Genomic DNA, 22,489 nt, shown 5'->3' with positions numbered 1-22,489 from the left:
GTGATAAGACGACTTCGGATAGGACATTCAAAACTCACACACGGCTACCTAATGTCCTCTAGCATCCGTCCCTCCTGTCAAATCTGCCAATCATATTTGACAATCAAACATATTCTCACTGAATGCCATCAACATTTGGCCAGAAGATTACAATACAAACTCAAAAGTGAAGTACGAGATATCCTAAACAACCCTGACCAAATAAAAGCTGTGCTACAATTCCTTAGAGATGAACACTTATATCAAAAAATATAATTAGATTTTAATTTAGACATTGTATAACATATTATTATCATTCCGTATTATTGTAACATATTCTTAATGTAACACTTAATGTTTGTGTAATGAAAATTCATGTTATAGTACCTGTGTAAGTGGCCATAGTAGCCGAGCACGTTAAAGTTGAAATAAAAAAAAAAAAAAAAAAAAAAAAAAAAAAAAAATATTATTTTTTTTTGTTTATTTGTATCATCTAGAGATTCACCACGGGTTTATTAAAATTACACGTGTAATTAAAATAATAAATAAATAATAAAATTACTTTATTCAATTGTAAAACTGTTACTTAAAATTTAAAAATACAAAAAACATAGTGTAAAGCTTCACGCGAGTCTACTGTAACACTTTTTTTCTTATTTTAAATTTGTCCAACTACTAATTAATAGTTTTAATTTTAGATAACATTTTTCGCAATATTATTATCCTCAACTGAGTTGTCCTAGGGTAAATTCCAGCCAACTCAGTTGATTTGGATGGTATCTACCATAGGACTCTAATGTACTTATTTCGAGAATGTATATTTTTCGTACATATTTTGAGTATATATATCTGTATGCTCCCTTAAAGTGAAATTCTCTAACATCGACCTCATGCCACAATATTTTTTAAAATTTAATATTTCAATATGTAATCTAATGGTTATTTGACGTTGCTACGTGGCTAGTGTTGCAATTTCGCATTTGTATATACACAATGTTAAAATATTAACATACTTTTTGTTAGTAGCCAGACTTACAAAAGCCAGAACTAACGAACAATTAAAAGGTTTTTAATACAATCTTACAATGAATAGACATACAATGTTCATTCATACATTGTGGTGAATAATATCGCTTAACCAACCGCCTTTCTGAAAGGATGAGTTCCATCTGCCAACCAACACATTCGTGTCTTAGTTAAGGGTAGCAGCCCGCTACTCCATGGCCAATACTTTTGTAGTTGTATGTCGAAGAAGACATTGTTTTCGATAACGGGTGTTACCATTCCATTGGGGTAAAGTACAACCTATACTATTTGTTGCCAAAATTACATTGCTGTTATATCGAGTACTGTTTACTGGTATATGCATTTTGTTGCCGTTATAATTAAATACGTTTATTTGCTGCAAATTCATGTTTTTCTCTGCTGAACTTTACTGAATCTTGTGCCGCGAATTGAGAGATATAAACTTTATGAGGAACATTTATTTAACGTTAACTTTTAACAGAATATTTTACGTTTATTTAAACACATATTTAATGTATTGTATAATATTTTTTAGTTTTGTTCTATTTGTATCTACAGTGCTAATCAAAAGTCCATTTCCCCCTCGTATCTTTTGAACGGTTATACTTATAATAGTAAAATTTGGAGGGAGATAATAAACAGACGTAGGCTTCTTAACTAGTCATAACAAGTGACGTAATAGTGACAGATGACATTACAGCGCCACTGTGACAGATAATTTTAAAAAGGGCCTTATGGCAATTGATACCTTGTTTGAAAGGTATTGAAAATATCTATTCAACCAATTTTATCTGAGTTTAAGCTCATTTGGATAAATAAATTAAATAAATACTAAAATTGTAGTTTCGCATTTAATTAATAAATATTAAAACCTCCGTCTCTGGGTACTTGTCAAAAAGTTGACGTTTTTTAATTCTCTAATTGTTTTTACAATTATTTTAATATACCTATTCAATCATACTAATTTTGTTTGGATTTAAGATGATTTTGACGAATAAATTACATAAATAATAAAATTCTAGTTTGGCATTCAATTAATAAAAATTCTAATGAACGCCTTTGGTTATTTATCAAAAAAAGTTGACGTTTGTCAATTTTCTAGCTGTTTTTAGTTTGCAAAATCGTTTATAGCTCAATATTTAGTTTCTGATTCTGCTTAGTTTAGTCAATTCAGGTTTAGTCAAGTTGTTTTTAGTTATTTGTTCTTAGTTAGTTCGTTTAACGAGACGTTTAAATTTTTACAAAGGCAGAATGGTACGTACTGTAGCCGACAAAGTAGCAGATGTGTTAATAATTGGTGAATATGGAATTAATTTCCATGCAGCGGAACGTCTTTTTAATAAAAGTTACCCCGATCGCCCTACATCAAGAGCTTATTTGAGGAAGCTTCTTCGGAAGTTTAAACAAACAGGTAGATGTCAAACGATCTGGTCGACCAACAATTAGTGATGAAAAAAAAATTGATTATAATTTCAGAAATGGTAGTGAACCCTACTTCTTCTACAGCCCAAGTTGCATCTATCTATGGAATCAGTCAAAAGACAGTGTCGACGACAACCCATTTTGTATTTGAACGGTCCGCCACTGCAGCCCAGCCAGCCAGCTAGTCGGTACAGACGACAGATGACAGAATGACATTCCATCACCAGCCGTTGAGAAGCATAGAACTATTTGTTATTGTTTTCATATTTTTGTGCAAATTCATAAATAAATGCAGTATTTTAGACTATTAATTAATTTCAATGAATACAGTCCACTACAACAATAAACATTGGTCATTCGACCCGATATTTGTGATAAAATCAGTGCTAAAAGTGATTCACAGTTAACGGTCAAGTGAAAGAACACGTGGGATTGCCGAACAATATACAGCCAAAAATCCCGGTGAGTTCCCATCTGATTCCTATACCTATTTATACTGTTTTTGTTTGTGTAAGTTGCATAAAACTATTTACAATCTATATATCTATTTAAATTCAATTCGAATCTATTTGATTAATAAACAATGTCGGACGAACACTTAAAAAGATTAATTAGAAAACGCGCTGGTCATAAAGCTTCATTTACAATTTTCTCCAAATTTCTAGAGTCTATTAAATGCAAATTAGAATTACATGATGTTGAAAAAATCGAACTAAGCGACAGAATAAATAAACTAGAAAATACATTTTTAGAAATTAAAATTATCCAATCAGAAATAGAAGAATTGGCAGACGATCCCGAACCACATTTTGTGATAAGGGAAGAACTTGAAAACAATTTTTATTCACTATCGGCTAATGCCAAAGCATTGTTAAATAAATTCATTTCGGATATTGATGATAAAAAGTCGGTGACAAGCGAGCATACAAACAATAACACTTCTATTTCTGACGGGGCTTATCGTTTACAAGGTGTAAAACTGCCAACAATACAAATTCCAAAGTTCGACGGCACATACGAATTTTGGCTAGAATTTCGAGACACTTTTGAGTCACTCATTCATACAAATGATAGTATTACAAATATTCAGAAGTATCATTATCTTCGGGCATCATTACAAGGAAATGCCGCCGCAGTCATAAAACCTATCGAATTTTCCGCAAACGGGTACAATTTGGCATGGGACTCTGTATGTGATCGATACAATAATAAAAAACTCTTAATACACAATCATATTAAAGCTTTATTTTCATTGGAATCTATTCACAAAGAATCTTTTGTAAAATTTCGTAAATTAGTAGATGATTTTTCAAAACATTTAAAGTCACTTCAACAATTAAATCAGCCGTGTGAACAATGGGATGCCTTACTTATATTCATTATAACATCAAAACTAGACGAAACTACTATTAGGGAATGGGAAAAGCATATTGCTACTCAAACGGAACTACCAACTTTATCCGATCTAAAAGGATTTTTAAAATCAAGAGCAGATTTTCTAGAGGCAATTGAAATGAACATTGAAACAAAAAATAAAAGTAAGGAGAACAGGACGACTAGGGGATTCTTAGCAACAAAAACAAACTATACATGCGTCTCTTGTCAAGGCGACCATAGCATTTACACTTGCGAAACATTTTTAAATTATCCAATAAACGAAAGGTGGAATTTTATTAGATCAAAATCATTGTGTACAAACTGCTTGCGATCGGGTCACTCCAATAAACAGTGCAAACTCGGGCCATGTCGCAAGTGCAAAGCACGTCACAACTCACTTTTACACAATAATACAAATGATAGGAGCATCATTATAAGCCAAAATAATTCGGGCACGTTCAATAGAAATTCGAATATATCCAATAGCAGTATTAATACAAATCTATCACAAAGTACAAGTGAGCCAATAAATCCAGGAACAAGTAACAATACATTTTGTGGTAACAGCATGCTTTCTTGTTCTGATACAGGCTATGTTTTTCTCTCAACAGCAATCTTAAGTGTTAAAGATATGAATGGTAAAATGCAAAGGGCTCGTGCACTATTGGATTGCGGGTCTCAATCTTCATTTATCACAACAAACATGTGTAACAAACTAGGAATCAAACCACAAGATGTCAGCTTAAATCTTTTGGGCATAGGCAACAAACTATCAACTATTACAGGTCAATGTCAGTTAGAGATTTGCACATCTAATAATAAATTTGTAAAAATAATCAACTGTTTTGTATTGCCAAAAATAACAAATATTCTTCCTCATACAAACATTGATGTAAGCGCTATAAACATTCCTAATACAATTCGGTTAGCAGATCCTAATTTTGGCAATGCTGGATCTATTGACATTCTTATCGGCGCAGATATTTTTTGGCATTTGATTTGTAAAGGTCGCATATCTTTAGATCAAGGTCCTATTTTAACAGAAACAATATTTGGGTGGATAATTTCTGGCCCGCTGGGATCGGTTCCCCACAATACAATATCTTGCAATCTTAGCACAAATCTGGAACTAACTAAACTTCTTCAGCAATTTTGGGAAGTAGAGGAATTGCCAAATATTCCTCATCTATCTGAAGAAGAGCAATTGTGCGAGGACAATTTTCAAAAAACTACTACACGTGATCCAAATGGTAGATTCATAGTTATGATGCCATTAAAACAATATCCGCATGTGTTGGGTGATTCAAGGATACAAGCTGAAAGAAGATTTCATCATCTAGAAAAAAGATTAGCACAAAACAATCCTCTTCGCGAACAATATATACAATTCATGCGCGAATATCAGGAGCTAAACCACATGTCGTTAGCAGATATCTCTGAAAACTCTACTGTCGACTACTACATGCCACATCATGGTGTCCTAAAGGAGGACAGTCTTACAACAAAACTTCGTGTCGTGTTTGACGCATCTTCACCAACAAGCAACGGGTTATCATTAAACAATATTCAATGCGTCGGACCCAGTATACAACAAGATCTATTCTCAATTCTCATCCGATTCAGAAAACACAAATTCATCATAAGCTCAGACGTAACCAAAATGTACAGGCAGGTGTTAATTCATCCCAGCCAACGCAGTCTTCAAAAAATAGTCTGGAGGGAAAGTCCTTCAGATCCATTACTACATTTTGCTTTAAATACGGTTACTTATGGCCAAGCATCAGCTAGTTTTCTTGCTATCCGATGCCTTTTCGAGTTAGCTAACGAATGCCAATTGTCGCAACCAGAAATCGCGAAGATATTACGTCAGGATTTCTACGTAGATGACTTGTTAACCGGTGCGGATACTATTACTGAAGCTTCGAACATTTGCCGTGAAGTCTCACGTATTTTACTTACAGGTTGTTTTCCACTCAGAAAATGGATTTCAAATGACCCAAGAGTTTTAGAAAGGGTAAATAATCAAGATGATTCCTTTGGAATTCTAAACCTCTCTAAAGATGGAGTCACAAAAACTTTAGGACTTATTTGGTCATCCCAACGTGATTCACTATTATACAATGTACAATATAACAATTACAAGGAAACTTGTACCAAAAGAGATGTTATTTCTTTAATTGCAAGAATATACGATCCACTAGGCTTAGTAGGTCCTTGTATCATACTTGCGAAGATTCTAATGCAAAGGCTATGGACTGAAAAACTGAATTGGGATGAAAAATTAAGCGGTTCATCACTAAATACTTGGAATAGATTGAAAAATGATCTTGCCAATCTGAAACAATTAAGTATACCACGTCATGCAGTGTGCAATAATGCTAAAGATATAGAAATACACGGTTTTTCGGACGCATCACAACAAGCCTACGGTGCTTGTATCTATTTAAGAAGTACTGATGACAAGGGAAATATCTCGGTTAAAATTCTATGTGCTAAATCAAAGTTTGCCCCTATCAAAACTCTAAGCATTCCACGCCTAGAGCTTTGCGCAGCTGTATTACTTTCACGTCTTTTAACTAAGGTAATTGAATCCATTAATATAGACCTCAATAAATGTTATTTATGGTCAGATTCCACAATAACCCTTGCTTGGATCAATACTTCTCCTAACAATCTTCAAACCTTCGTAGCTAACAGAGTCTCCGAAATTCAGGTCTTAACAAAGTCCTATACATGGAAGTATGTACCCACACAAGATAATCCTGCAGACCATCTATCAAGGGGATTATCTCCTTCTCAAATACTAAATTCTTCACTATGGTGGGACGGTCCGTCATGGTTGTCTTTAAGGGAAGAATTTTGGCCCCTTTTAAATCCAAAGGTAGACATTCTACCCGAAATAAAATCTCAAACTATTCTCAATTTTGTTTCCTATTCTCAGCAAGAACAATGGTTTCCATTCAAGGCCTTTTCACAATATTCGCGTTTACTGCGCGCATTTGCATACATCCTTAGATTTAAAAATAATTTATTAACACCCAAAATTCTTAGAGAGTGTGGCTCTCTAACATTAACCAATATTAATGACGCTCGTCGTTATTTATTGAAGATCATACAACTACACTCTTTTCGCGAAGAGTATGATCAGCTGTCAAAACAAAAAAGCGTTAGTTCCAACAGCAAGCTCTTCTCTTTAAACCCATTTATTGACCAGGATGGTTTAATACGTGTTGGTGGTCGCTTGGCTAACTCGGATTTTCTATATGACAAAAAACATCCCATTGTCTTGGATTCAAAACATCATTTCACGATATTATTTTTCCATCATGAACACCTGCGTCTATATCATGCAGGCCCTCAGCTGCTTCTATCTACTATTCGGGAGACATATTGGCCTATATCAGGCAGAAACCTATCTAGGTTGACTGTTAAACAATGTACTACTTGTTTACGATTTAATCCTAAACCTATACAACCAATCATGGGTGATTTACCACGTGACCGATTACTGTACACATTTCCCTTTGCCATCACTGGTATTGACTACGCCGGTCCGTTTTTGTATAAAAATAAGGGCAGAGGTGCCAAATTAAATAAATGCTATATTTCATTATTCATATGTTTTGCTACAAAGGCGATTCATCTTGAGCTCGTAACCGATTTGAGCACTCAAACATTCATGCTTGCCTTGCGCCGCTTTATCGCTCGTAGAGGAAAGCCAGCCAAATTGTACTCAGATAATGGTAGAAACTTCGTAGGTGCCATGTCTGAACTTAAAAGATTTTTAAAAATTAACAATGCACACATACAAGATTCATGTACACATGAGGGTATTGAATGGCATTTAATTCCGCCATATTCTCCACATTTCGGGGGACTCTGGGAATCCGGAGTAAAATCTTGTAAATTTCACTTAAAACGTTCACTTAAAAATACAAATCTTACATTTGAGGAGTTTGCAACAATACTATCACAAATAGAAGCAGTACTCAACTCCAGACCTTTGTGTCCTATTAGTCCTGATCCTAATGATTTAACACCATTCTGTCCCGCTCATTTCCTCATCGGTAGAATGCCAACGCTAGCTCCAGAACCAGATCTACTCCAAGAGATTCCACAACGACTCAATAGATTTCAACGCATCCAACAAATTTTCCAAAGTTTCTGGAAGAGATGGTCTTCCGAATACGTCGTCGAGCTACAGAGACGTTCTAAGTGGCAAATATCCAAGGGAGAATTAGTAGAAGGAACTTTAGTCCTTATCAAAGATGACTGTCTGCCACCAGCAAAGTGAAAACTAGGCAGAATAACTCACATACATGACGGATCGCAGAATACCGCTAGAGTTGCAAAAATAAAGACTCAAGAAGGTATCATCACGAGGTCATTCTCCAAAATATGTCCTCTCCTTCCATTAAATTGAAAGATTCAGGATCTTTCAAGGCCGGGAGTATGTCGACGACAACCCATTTTGTATTTGAACGGTCCGCCACTGCAGCCCAGCCAGCCAGCTAGTCGGTACAGACGACAGATGACAGAATGACATTCCATCACCAGCCGTTGAGAAGCATAGAACTATTTGTTATTGTTTTCATATTTTTGTGCAAATTCATAAATAAATGCAGTATTTTAGACTATTAATTAATTTCAATGAATACAGTCCACTACAACAATAAACAGACAGTAAACCGAGTGTTGGCTGAAAACAAATTTCATCCATACAAATTAAAAATTGTGCACCAACTTTCAGATGATGACCCCGACCGAACACTAGAATTCTGGGAAAATATGTTCAATAAAATTAACCAACAGCCTGATTACATAAAAACAATTTTTTTCAGTGACGAAAAGTACTTTTTCTCTCAATGGAAATGTTAACACACACAATGTGAGGTATTAGAGTAATACAAATCCTCACGTCTTTCGTGAAACACATACTCAATTTCCAAAAAAAAATGTTTGGGCAGGTATTTTGGGAAACTACATAGTTGGGCCTGTTTTTCTTAATACTAATTTAACCGGTGAAGTCTATCTGGAGATGTTACAAAATGCAATTGAACCGTTAATACTTGAAATTCTGGAGGATAATTCAGATGAATTCGGCAACTTGGAAATAACGTTTCAACAAGATGGTGCTCCTGCACACCATTATGTTGCAGTAAGACGTTACCTAGATGAGGGATATCGTGGTAGATGGATTGGACGACGAGGTAAGATAGAATGGCCAGCTCGGTCACCGGACCTCACACCATTACATTTTTTGCTGTGGGGATACTTGAAATCTAAAGTTAACGCTACAGCAACCGAAAATATTGACATTTTGAAACAAAGAATTATTGAAGAATGTAGTGGAGTTTAGAAATAGGATGCATTACGCCAGGAAGTAGATGGAGCACATTTTAAATAGGTACTTACTATAAGAAATGGTTGTTAAATATTTAATTAAATGAGAAGCTACAATTTTAGTATTTATTTAAGTTATTCATCAAAATTAGCTTAAACTCAAACAAAATTATTATGACTGAATAGGAATTTTCAATACCTTTCAAACGAGGTATCACTTGCCATAAAGTTCCATTTAAAAAAATCTGTCACTATTACGTCACTTGTTACGACTAGTTAAAAAGCATTCGTCTGTTTATTACCTCCCTCCAAATTTCACTATTATAAGTATAAACGTTCAAAAGATACGAGTGGGAGGGGGAACCCTCCGTTAACGTTATTTGTCTTATAAGTACAAAATCATCCTATTGTTTTACATCGATATTTGTGTGGCTATTCCATTGCGTCTTCGGCATTTCCTACCGTATCACATTTTAGAATACTCCTGATTTCTAGCGGTTTGTGTAATATAGGTAGATATCCAAAGTTCGTATCATATTATTTAGTTTTCGAAAAGCTGTGTTGTTACGCTAATCATTCACGCTAATTCGTTTAGTAAGGCAATCTGGGTTATGAATAAGTACTTGTTTTTATATCTTTTATTTTACGCGTTTTTAAACTTGTAGGTATACAGGATTTATGAGAATTAAACGTATATATTATAATCTGTATGTATGTTATTTTGTTTATTGATTTTACTTTTTAACCCGCGATCAGTACCGCTGTTAGAATTTATCTAACATTTTTAATTTTTTTTGTATTACTTTCCTTTCGCGCCTCGTATAATTATCTCCGGCCAGCTATGCACCATTCAATGTTTTATCTAGTCACTCCCATGTTTATTTAGATTGCAATCAACAAGAATCTGTTCAGTGCGCTATGAAAGTTGTCAGTGTCGGGATGTTAGTAAAAACCTAACGCGGTACTGATTACGTAGCTACGAATTTTGAATTATATTAAAATATTTTTTGTGAGCTAGACTAAATTTGTACTTTGTTGTTATTTGTGATGGCGTACGAGAAGGAAACAGCAACGGTTACTAGCCTTTTGGGAGGCTATAGAAGATGATATGCAACAAGATGAAGTCGATCAATCGGACACAGATGTTTCACAGGCCCGTTTCTCAAGTGACGAAATAGATAAAGAGAATATACAAGGCCCTGCCTCTACACAATCAAATTTAGAAAGATCTGAAAGAAGTGGTCCCTATTATACTGGTAAAGATGGTACTAAACAGTTAGTGCACCAAAATCAAAACAAAGTTGGAGAAACCAGCCCTTAAAATATTGTTACACAGACACCAGGTGTAAAAGGTGTTGCAAAAGAAGCCAAAACAATATTGGATTGTTGGAAACTTTTTTTCTCGGATGAAATCATTCAATATATTATAGATTATACCAACGAGAAACTTAAAAAAATTAGACTCACCAGAAACGCAAAACATTACAGTCCTACAGATTTTGACGAACATTTGTCGGACTTTTATATCGTGCAGGTGTAAAAATAGCCCAACATTTAAATAATACGGCCCCAAAATACTTTGCTGCTGCTATGTTACAACGCCGTTTTTACTCTTTGGTACAAGCTATTAGGTTTGATGATATTGAATCTAGAGTAAAAAGAGTCCAAGAAGATCATTTGGCGCCTGTGCGATACGTTCTCGCTAACTTTGTTGGCAAGTGTTTACAACATTACTCGGTGGGTAGTTACACAACAGTGGATGAGATGCTTGAGGGTTTCAGAGGGAGATGCAAGTTCCGTCAGTACATTGCAAATAAACCTGCGGAATATGGTATAAAACTCTACGCTGTTGTAGACTCTCGAATGTTTTATACATATAACATTGAAATTTATGCAGGTAAACAACCAACTAGTCCATATGAACTAAAGAACGATGTCCATAGGGTTGGAATAAGACTTTTAAGATATTGTAGTGGTACTAGACGAAATCTAACTATGGACAATTACTTACATCTGTATCTTTGGCTAATAACTTGGTAGACAACCACCGTATAACGTTAGTTGGAACATTACGTAAGAACAAGCGAGAGGTTCTCCCAATTTTTTTAGATACTAAATTACGAAAAAGAAATAGCAGCATGTTTGCTTGGGGAGTCGATCCCAATAAATGCGTTCTTACCTCGTATGTACCAAAATCTAATAGAAATGTGCTGATGCTGTCGACGTTTCACAAAGATGATGAAATTGAACCAGAAAGTGGCGATGCAATGAAACCTTCAGTCATAACATTCTATAATCTAACAAAAGGAGCTGTTGATGTAGTGGACAGGATGAAGGTTTTCAACTGTTTTTTGATCTTTACTCAATATTGCTGGCATAAATTCACAAATTGTTTACTACAGCAATACAGACACAAAGCTCAAACGAAGAATATATCTGACAGATCTTGCTAAGCAACTTACGAAGCCCCATATTGTTCGTCGATCAAGTATTACATCACTGTCAATTCCAATAAGGCAAAAAATTAGAAATATTCTAGGAAATAAAGCTATTCCAGTTGATGCTGCCGAACTAAATGATGCGAATGCGAAACTTCGTTGTTTCTTTTGTCCGAAGAGAAAAAACAGATTTACTCGGCACCGATGTCATACATGTTTGAAATCCGTATGAAAAGAGCATATTGCAGACACCAGCGAGATCTAGATTGAACATATATATTCATTCTGCTTCTCTGATGGCCTCGTATGTTATATATATATATATATATATATATATATATATATATATATATATATATATATATATATATATATATATATATATATATATATATATATATATATATATATATATATATATATATATATATATATATATATATATATATATATGGTTTCAGTTGTTTTCCGGGTTTGACTCCGCGTTAAATATTTTTGGTTTTTAGAAAAACCATTGTTTTGACGACGTTTCGGCAAGGTCACACTTGCCATTGTCAAGTCAGATTCTGCTTCGTCTTGATGTTACAGGCGAACTGATTTCTCGGTCGCTGCACGCTGAGTTTAAATACCTTGTTGCGCTTCTTGTCATTGGTCCTGTGCGCAGAGTGGGCGTGGTCTTCTTCGCTATTTTAATTTTTACGTTTTTCTGCAGAATTGTTTTCCAAGTATTTGGGAGTCTTTGGGCATCATCTCTGGTGTTTAAATTTTTCGGATGTTTTTCGATCTCTATGGCTTCTCTGATTACACGTTTGGCCTTATTTTCGATGTTGGCTAGCATTGTTGTTCCATTTAAGTCTATTTTATGTCCTGTGTTTATGACATGTTGTGCTAGGGATGAAGTTTTTTCTTTTCTTTCGATGGCGTTTCGATGTTCTTCGCGTCTAACCTGTATCCTTCGATTTGTTTGTCCGATGTACGATTTATCGCAGTCTTCACACGGGATCCTGTATACGCCTTGATTTTCTAATGCAACTTTTGTTTTTGCTGATGGTAATATGGTTGCTATTTTTCTGTCGGTGTTAAAAATAGTTTCTATTTTGTTTTTTCTTAGAACTCTGCTGATTTTGTCTGTCGTACCCTTTATATAGGGCAGGATAGTTTTACCGACTGGTTTTTCTTCTTTTTCTGGATCTTTGCTGTTGTTTCGGGATTTATGTGCCTTTTCAATCATGAACATGGAGAAACCATTTTTTCTTAGACTTGTTTTGACTTTGTGCATTTCTTCATTCTTATGGTCCTCATCTGCCAGTTTCTCAGATCTTGTTATTAAGGTTTTTATTACCGAATTTAATTGTGCAGGATGATGGTGTGAGTCTGCGTGTAAGTACCTGTCAGTATGGGTTGGTTTTCGGTATACTGTATGTCCTATGCTTCCATCTTCTTTCTTAATAACTAACACATCTAGGAATGGAAGTTGTTGGTTATTCTCCCGTTCCATGGTAAACTGTATTTTTGGATGGATATTGTTAATGTGTTGTAGAAATTTATTAAGTTTCTCTTCTCCGTGCGTCCAGATAATAAATGTGTCGTCAACATACCTAAGCCACAGTTTGGGTTTATGCTCTGCTGTTTCTATTGCTTTTGATTCCATATCTTGCATAAAAAGGTTGGCTATTACGGGGGACAGTGGTGAACCCATCGGTGCTTCTTCGACTTGTTTGTACCTCTGGTCCTTGTAGATGAAGTAGGTGTTGTTTAAGCAATGCCTCGTTAAGTTTAGTGTATCCTGTGGTATTGGATATTTTCTATGTAGACATTAGAACATTAGAAATTATACATAGAAAATATCCAATACCACAGGATACACTAAACTTAACGAGGCATTGCTTAAACAACACCTACTTCATCTACAAGGACCAGAGGTACAAACAAGTCGAAGGAGCACCGATGGGTTCACCACTGTCCCCCGTAATAGCCAACCTTTTTATGCAAGATATGGAATCAAAAGCAATAGAAACAGCAGAGCATAAACCCAAACTGTGGCTTAGGTATGTTGACGACACATTTATTATCTGGACGCACGGAGAAGAGAAACTTAATAAATTTCTACAACACATTAACAATATCCATCCAAAAATACAGTTTACCATGGAACGGGAGAATAACCAACAACTTCCATTCCTAGATGTGTTAGTTATTAAGAAAGAAGATGGAAGCATAGGACATACAGTATACCGAAAACCAACCCATACTGACAGGTACTTACACGCAGACTCACACCATCATCCTGCACAATTAAATTCGGTAATAAAAACCTTAATAACAAGATCTGAGAAACTGGCAGATGAGGACCATAAGAATGAAGAAATGCACAAAGTCAAAACAAGTCTAAGAAAAAATGGTTTCTCCATGTTCATGATTGAAAAAGCACATAAATCCCGAAACAACAGCAAAGATCCAGAAAAAGAAGAAAAACCAGTCGGTAAAACTATCCTGCCCTATATAAAGGGTACGACAGACAAAATCAGCAGAGTTCTAAGAAAAAACAAAATAGAAACTATTTTTAACACCGACAGAAAAATAGCAACCATATTACCATCAGCAAAAACAAAAGTTGCATTAGAAAATCAAGGCGTATACAGGATCCCGTGTGAAGACTGCGATAAATCGTACATCGGACAAACAAATCGAAGGATACAGGTTAGACGCGAAGAACATCGAAACGCCATCGAAAGAAAAGAAAAAACTTCATCCCTAGCACAACATGTCATAAACACAGGACATAAAATAGACTTAAATGGAACAACAATGCTAGCCAACATCGAAAATAAGGCCAAACGTGTAATCAGAGAAGCCATAGAGATCGAAAAACATCCGAAAAATTTAAACACCAGAGATGATGCCCAAAGACTCCCAAATACTTGGAAAACAATTCTGCAGAAAAACGTAAAAATTAAAATAGCGAAGAAGACCACGCCCACTCTGCGCACAGGACCAATGACAAGAAGCGCAACAAGGTATTTAAACTCAGCGTGCAGCGACCGAGAAATCAGTTCGCCTGTAACATCAAGACGAAGCAGAATCTGACTTGACAATGGCAAGTGTGACCTTGCCGAAACGTCGTCAAAACAATGGTTTTTCTAAAAACCAAAAATATTTAACGCGGAGTCAAACCCGGAAAACAACTGAAACCACATATAGCTCCCGCGGAAATTTCAAATTCAATATATATATATATATATATATATATATATATATATATATATATATATATATATATATATATATATATATATATATATATATATATATATATATATATATATATATATATATATATATATATATATATATATATATATATATATATATATATATATATATATATATATATGTATATGTCATTGTATGCCCAGAAAGAAATAGCTAGTTTCAATTACTATTAAGATGTTAATACTGATGATGGTATGATAATTTTACATTAGAAGTTTTTACCTCATTGTACGTTTTTTTTAAACTATGGTGTACAGCCAACCACTGTGAGTTTCCCTTTTATTGTTTAATTATTTTTTTTGTAAGTTACAAAAAGAAAAAAACGTTATATTAAGTGATTAAAAAATATTAAGGGGTAAAAATAAAACAACACACTGTTTTTATTAAACTATATTGCACCTAGAAATAACTGTAAATATGAAGTGTTGCTAACAGCTACGTAGCAAAAAGCAGGTTGCTCGAATAAATATTGCACACTTATTAAACTAAATATAAAAGTTTCTCAACTACCAACAACTTATGACGTAGAACACCCTATAACAGTCATTACCTAACCATTTTAAAAATAATTTTAGTTTAATAATAATCCTAGTTATTATCAGTGGTGTTATATGAAAACTTGCTCTTCATCCGAAGTTGACAAGTATGTACTGTCGTTTAACTGTGACAGTTTTTTTATTGGTGTAACCGGATACTTAACGGGGCCTCTCCATCGTCTACTAACGCCCAAACTTCGCGGCAGGGCTATTGGTACTTTAGTCATATCTTCCCTTAAGGTTTTCCTATCTAAAGAATTGATATTGGACAGATCAATGTGTTCTTTGGGAATCATCTCGACTACTATAGCTTTATCGTTATCCGAGGAATATAGATTGGTACAAGATTTTGATAAAGATCGACTTAGACTGGGCCTTTGTGGAAAATCCTTGTTGGACATGAAACTATCGGTTTCGGGTTCAATCTTATAACGAATATGCTTGTGATACGGCACTTCAGTTTGACTAGATAGCCTTCCATACTTACTGACGTTTGATATATCCCTACAGCTCTCTGTAACATGTTTCTCCACTGGGCTATCACAGAGATAACTGTGCCCTAATTGTAATTCATTCTTTGACAGAATGCTTGAAACAGACTTAGTTTTTGTCAAATCGTGTGAACTTCTAGCAAGCACAAACTGTATTTCCTGTCCGGCACTTTTCAAAATATCTAAAGCTTCATTGTACTTCAAACCTAACAACGACTTTTTATTGACAGCAATGATCTGGTCACCTCGTTGCACATTCGCTTTAAGATGCGCTGGGCCTCCTTCTATCACCGACTGTATGTAAACGTTTCCGTCTGAACCTTCAGTGATTTGAAGACCAAAGCTGCCGTTTTCTCTCTGTAAAGAAACGTTGAACAATATCCTTTCTTCAACGAAGGAAAAGTTGTTAAGTTTCTCTTGCAGAGATTCGCTGATAGTCTCGTGGAAATTGGGCAAAAACAGCTGACTAGTCTGTTTCAGTGTAGAATCTGAAACAAAAAAGGAAAACAATGAAAGCTCTAATTTTTTAAGGTTAGGTTAAATTAAATTATTAGATTTTATTTCCACTCGAAAGAATAAATAAATGCACATCTTTTGTTGTTCTCTGCTACCTTACTCTTTTGTTTTATTTGAAAAAGAAGAAAAAACTTTCTTATTAAAAAAATTATTATAAAATGAATAAAAAAGGAGGTAGGACTAGTTTCAATCGAGAAAACAAACAGTTGAAGAATAAACAGAAATCAGTATTTTTTTCTATTCTTATTTGAAAAATATACTTTTATCGTGTTTTTAATAATAAAACGTTGCAGGCATTTATTATTCGATAGAAAATCATTTATGGTGTAGGGAAAAAATTTTGTACAGGTTTTAAAAAGCATGATTAGGTTTCTTCCACGTAAACTAGAGCAACATCCTACATGTATTTAATGATGATGGAGATAATGCTGATAATTTATTTACCTAAAATGACTTATACCAGATAGAAAAATATTAAAAATAAGACTTAACTCTATTTAGCTTGTTTCTAAAATGCTTGATGGGTGTCTGGTATCATCGAAAGTTAATGACTTAAGCCCAATAACTCAAAAACGTAGAGCAACAAACAAGTTTGAGAGCAATAAAATATTATCGGTAGTTAAATACTTACCTAAAACAAAAATTTCATTAGGAGTACATTTTCCTGTAGTAGGCCTTGAAGCTGAAGTAGAACTGCAATGCAATGATACTGACTGCAGCGACATCTCTTCTAGGTACTCGTTACTTATAGCATTCACAGCTTCCATTGATCTAGATAAGCCAGATTTGCAGTTGTTCACAAACGCTCGCGTGCCCATTTTAACTCCTCTTCTCTTGTCAGTTGAACTGACTGCCAATCCAGACAGATGTTTGCTTTCAAGAACCAAACCGTAACCATTGTTTTCGTTTTCTTTGTTTTGATCATTTTCGTTAATGGTTTCGTTAAAATCTCCAATACTTTTCGCCTTTTTTAATCTATTTTCGTCTTGTAAATACCGTTTCAACCTCGGTGATGACTTAAATTCAATTTTAAACTCAGTATCAGCGTTAACACTACCATTCTTATTCTGATTTAAGTTTGAGTTCATTATAGAGTCCAATTTGTACATTGAATTCGCCTCGTTTTTCATGTCTTTAAGAGGTACGCCGAATTGCTGAGATAAGGCGTGGGGTGATATGTAGTCCGTTCGAAATCGAAGAAAAAATTGATGATGGAGGGAGGCCAGGCGAAACGTAAAGTAACTTCTGAAAAAGATAATAGCGTAATTAAATATTAAAGCGAATAAATCTAAAATTATTGTTTACACTTAATATCTTTGGCTTTTTAAAATTTATTTCTGTGTTGATATTTATCACAAAATTAAAGAGTGATGACTTAACGTTACATAATCAACAAGCCACTCCAACAATTAACTAAATTTATTGTCAGCTAAAATCAAACCGGATGTCGACAGGGAATATCTACAACTGACGGATGTCTCGCAGAACGGAAGAGGCGGCAGAAATATATTCACAATTAAACAGTATCAAAAGAGACCGAACTAGAAATAAATAAGACAAAAAAAAGCTAACATTGGCAATAAAGGGAAACTTAATAGTAAAGAGGAACAAAGCTTATTTTTTACTTAAGCATGTTTTTCGCTCCAAAAAATACTCATAGAAAATCACGATCTACAAAACTATTATCAGACCAGTAGTATGTTATGGAGGTGGGACATGGGTGATGACAGAAAACATAAAAAGAAAACTGAAAGTCTTTGAAAGGAAAGCCCCAAGGAAGATATTTGGATTGTATTAACGATAACGTTGAATGGAGATCCAGGTACAATCATGAACTATACCAACTGTTCAAAAAGAGGCTCCGATCTCAGAATTCGTTAAACTTCAGACACTTCAACGAACTGGTCATGTAGTGAGAATGGAGGCCGAAAAATTGCCAAAAAGAGCCTTAGACAGTAAAATACATGGTGCAAGACCAAAAAGAAGACCCCGGAAAAGGAGAGAGATGAAGTGGCAGCGGACAGGCAAAATTTGCTTGACGTGAGAACCTGGAGAAAATCGGAGCGTGACCGGCAAAGTTGGAGAGAAAGAGATAACATCAATCAAGAGACTTTTCTCTTATAATTGTTAATACAAGTGCTCTAAGTAAAACTTAGAGCCCTTATCCGATAATAGAGATAGGATATATAAATTGGACATTTGCTAGAATAAGGGTGTTGAACTGAAGGGAAATTATATTGAAGAATATTGTGATATTTAGAAAGCAAACCTGCACTAGTAAAATATACAAAAATACTTACTTCTTTTGATCCATCTTCAACTTATACTTCTTTAGCTTTGACACGGATTCATAGTTGTTGTGGGGTAAGATGCAAAGATACTGTTTGCTGTAGCATAGCGTTTGAATATTCCTCCACTCAAATTTCTCATATAACTGTGGGCCGAAGTGGCTCGTGTTCTTACCTCTTTCATACATATTCATTCCTTGGGCGCTTATGTACAGCCAAATGTCTTTATGGTTGCCGTCTTTCATAATCTGAAAAAAAAAGAGAATTGATAAATATCAGAGTAGTCTGAAGAACTGTGAAAACCTAAAGATCCTGACATCCAGTATGATATAGTAACAAAATGTTGGTTATGTATATTAGACGGACCAGCCATGTGAAATTTTATATTTTCCACGTTGCCAAATCTACAGTTTACGAGGTGTACGAATAATATGTGGATTTCTAAATAGGTCACCCGTATCGTTTACAATCTTGTTACAGTTTTTTATTGCCGATGCAGCATATATCGTGTTAATGGCCGATAGTGACCACTAATATGTAAAAATTAGGAAAAAAATTTAATTTTATAAATAATATTGCTGTATAAACAGAAAGCACACAAAGAAAAAAATAAAAAAGGTGGTGTTAAATATAACCACCTTGTCTTTGGAAACAGAAAACCATTCTAAACGAAAATTCATCAAAGACTTTTCTAATAGTTTCTGGAGAAATTAGTGCTATCTCTTCTATAATTTTGTCTTTCAGTTATTGGATAATATGTGGCCTATTTTTATACACTTTGCTTTTTAAATAACCCTATAAAAATAATCAATAATCAACTCTGGGGATCTTGCTGGCCATTCGATGGCTCCTCTTCTTCCAATCCAACGATTTGAAAATGTATTGTTGAGACACTCACAAACGCCTCGAAAATAATGAGCAGATGCTTCATCTTGCTGAAACCAAATTGATCTATTCACGAGATGAGGATTTATATCATCCCGAAAGGGTCTGGCTAATTCTGGAATTAACTCGAATTCTAAAAATGCCCAGTATTCTTCACCTCTTATGGTTCTGTCCCAAAAGTAAGGCCAATAATTGTATTATTAATAATTCCTGCCCACACTTTGTTCTTTTATTGATACTGCGTATGTGCCTCCACCATCCAATGTGGATTTTCATCTGACTAGTACCTGCAGTTTTTTATTTACCGTGCAATATAAATGGAAAGTTGCTTCATTAGAATAAAGGATTTGTTTAAAAAAATTGGGATTAGTGTTCCAAATCTATTTAACATTGTGTCAAAGAACTCCATTCTTCGATTTGGATCGTCTTCATTCAGTTTCTGTACCAACTGTTCTTTATAGGGATGACATTTCTTTTTTTTAATATAGAAAGTTGTTTGACTGATTTAATTTTTAGTTGCAATCATCCTAGTAGTCTTATGAGGATCTTCAAGCAACTTTCCCTGGAATACCAGAGCTATCACTTTTTGGGAGTTCTCGTACATGTCCACTTTCCTTAAATTTATAAATATTTTTAGATACAGTCACGTGCTATAGGTGCTCTGTCATCATCATCATCATCATCATCATTCAATCTTCGCTTATCCACTGCTGGACATAGATCTCCCTCATAATTTTCTATCTATTTTGATCTTGTGCCTCTTGCATCCAATTCCTATGGCAACGTTTTAGATCGTCAGTCCAACGTGTTGGTGGACGAGCTCTACCGAAGTAGAGATTCGGCATCATCATCTCTTGGTCTCCATTCCAGTATCCGCTTTGTCCATCTATTATCTGTCATTCGAGCCACGTGACCTGCCCAGTTTCATTTCAGTATTGCTACTCTCTCTACTGTATCAGCCACTCCTGTTCTTTGTCGTAGCTGGCGATTTGGGATCTTGTCTCATAGTGAAACGCCCAACATAGCACGCTCCATTGCCCTTTGACACATACGGATCTTTTGAACTGTTCTCCTTGTCATGGTCAACGTTTCCGCACCGTAAGTTAACACTGGCAAAACACACTGATTAAACGTTTTTCTTTTAAGGCATATTGGTATATCAGACGATTTGAAAATATGGTTCAGCGTGCCAAAGGCTGTCCAAGTCAGTCTTATACGACGGAGAAGCTCAACGGTTTGGTTATCTTTTCCTATGCGAATCTCATGACCTAGGTATTTATAGGCCATTACCTGGTCTATGGATCTTGTTCCTACGCATATAATATATCTTCGCTGACTACAAGATTTGTCATCATCTTTATTTTAGATATATTTATTTTCAATCCCCCTTCTAGCGAGGAAAGGTAGAGCTGATTTAAAAGTTTTTTGGCCTCATCTATCCTATCAGCTATTAGTACAATATCATCTGCAAACCTTAGATGGCTAAGCTTTTCTCCGTTTATGTTTATGCATTCAAAATTCTTAGTTCATTTTGGTTATGATCCTGATTTTCCCTAAGTTTTCTTCTTTCCTCTAGAAGATGTTTTGTGTTGTGGCTTAATTTTTTGTTATTGTTTTCAGGACGAGGACAGTATTTCTTTTCAGCTTCTTTCAATATTTGAGTAATATTATTGTTAATTTCATTGATGCTGATATTCTCTAAGTCGTGTGTATCCAAACTAGTCTTAATATTTTCTTCGTAAAGTGTTATATTTTCTGGGAACAGCCACCTTCCACTTTTCTTTTTGAGGATCATTTTTGTTCTTTCAACTTCAGTGTTAAAAGTGGTTTTTGCTCTAATTAGTCTATGGTAGCTCCCTCTTGAAAATTTATTCAATACTGTTACATCCTGAACAATATCTTTCCGATTTGATATTATGAAATCAATCTCATTTTTTGTTCTTTGGTTCGGACTCTTCCATGTCCACTTACGTTGGGGTTTCTTTCCGAAGAATAAGTTCATCACAAAGAGATTTTCCCGATGTATGAAGTCAAGAAGCCTGTTACCTCTCTCATTTCTCTCACCAAATCAAAAGTTTCCCATAGCAGATTCTGCATCATCTTGTTTGAATCCCAATTTGGCGTTAAAATCTCGAATTATCAATGTGTAATGTGTTTTTGAAGTTTGTATAGCTGCTCTGATATCTTCATAAAATTGGTCAACTTCCTCATCCGGGTGGCTCGTAGTTGGTGTGTAAGCCTGTATAATTTTAAGTTTGTATCTTGGGTTTAATTTAAAAATAAGATAAATGACTCTGGTACATATACTTTTTATTGTGATTATGTTTGGTACCCATTTTTTATGGATTAAAAAACCCAGTCCTCCAACAGATGAATATTCTTTTCCTCTGAAATGGAACATATTTCCAGACTTAAGTATTATTTGATCTTCTTTTCGACGCCTAACTTCACTTATACCGATTATATCCCATTTTATGTGTTGTAGTTCATTCTCCAGTTCTATCATTGATGCTTCTGTTGATAAAGTTTGTACATTGTAGGCACATATATGCATTTGTCGTTTGTTTTGGTGGCCTGATCTCTTCCGGTGATTCTTAGCACCCTCTGCTCCAACACTGTTCTGTCTTCATACTTATTATTAAATATTTTACATACCTCTTGGTGTATTCGTATCCTACAAATAATGTCGCAAGTAAAACATACTAAAATTTCATAAATTTTTGGTATTATTATTATTACCTGTCACCACATCCTTTAAGTATTAAAATTTTAATTTTTTGTCGTTTTAATAAATGTACCATTGTATTTTAGTTTGATTTTTGTTGCTGTTAAGCCTATTTTCAAAAACTATCACAACGTACCTACTGACTGTAAATCACGAAGTATCTACTGACAATAAAACCTACTTGATTTAA

The 22,489-nt window shown here is 34.7% G+C and overlaps 1 protein-coding gene across 4 annotated transcripts in view; it reads right to left on the bottom strand.

Moving 5' to 3' along the window:
• Window positions 1–15,239: 15,239 nt before the first annotated feature.
• Window positions 15,240–22,489, bottom strand: part of LOC140432397 (FERM and PDZ domain-containing protein 2-like) — a 778,164-nt gene continuing 770,914 nt past the window's right edge. For all 4 annotated transcript variants that reach the window (XM_072520269.1, XM_072520270.1, XM_072520271.1 and 1 more), the window contains 3 exons: window positions 18,702–18,937; window positions 17,033–17,646; window positions 15,240–16,373 (listed from right to left, as the gene is read on the bottom strand). In XM_072520269.1, the coding sequence (XP_072376370.1) occupies window positions 15,466–16,373; window positions 17,033–17,646; window positions 18,702–18,937 (1,758 nt within the window). In that variant the 3' untranslated portion in view covers window positions 15,240–15,465. The remainder of the gene's footprint in view (window positions 16,374–17,032; window positions 17,647–18,701; window positions 18,938–22,489) is intronic.

This window comes from Diabrotica undecimpunctata, chromosome 1 (assembly GCF_040954645.1).
Source record: "Diabrotica undecimpunctata isolate CICGRU chromosome 1, icDiaUnde3, whole genome shotgun sequence".
Classification (NCBI taxonomy): Eukaryota; Metazoa; Arthropoda; class Insecta; order Coleoptera; family Chrysomelidae; genus Diabrotica; species Diabrotica undecimpunctata.
This window is presented reverse-complemented; position numbering and strand designations above follow the sequence as displayed.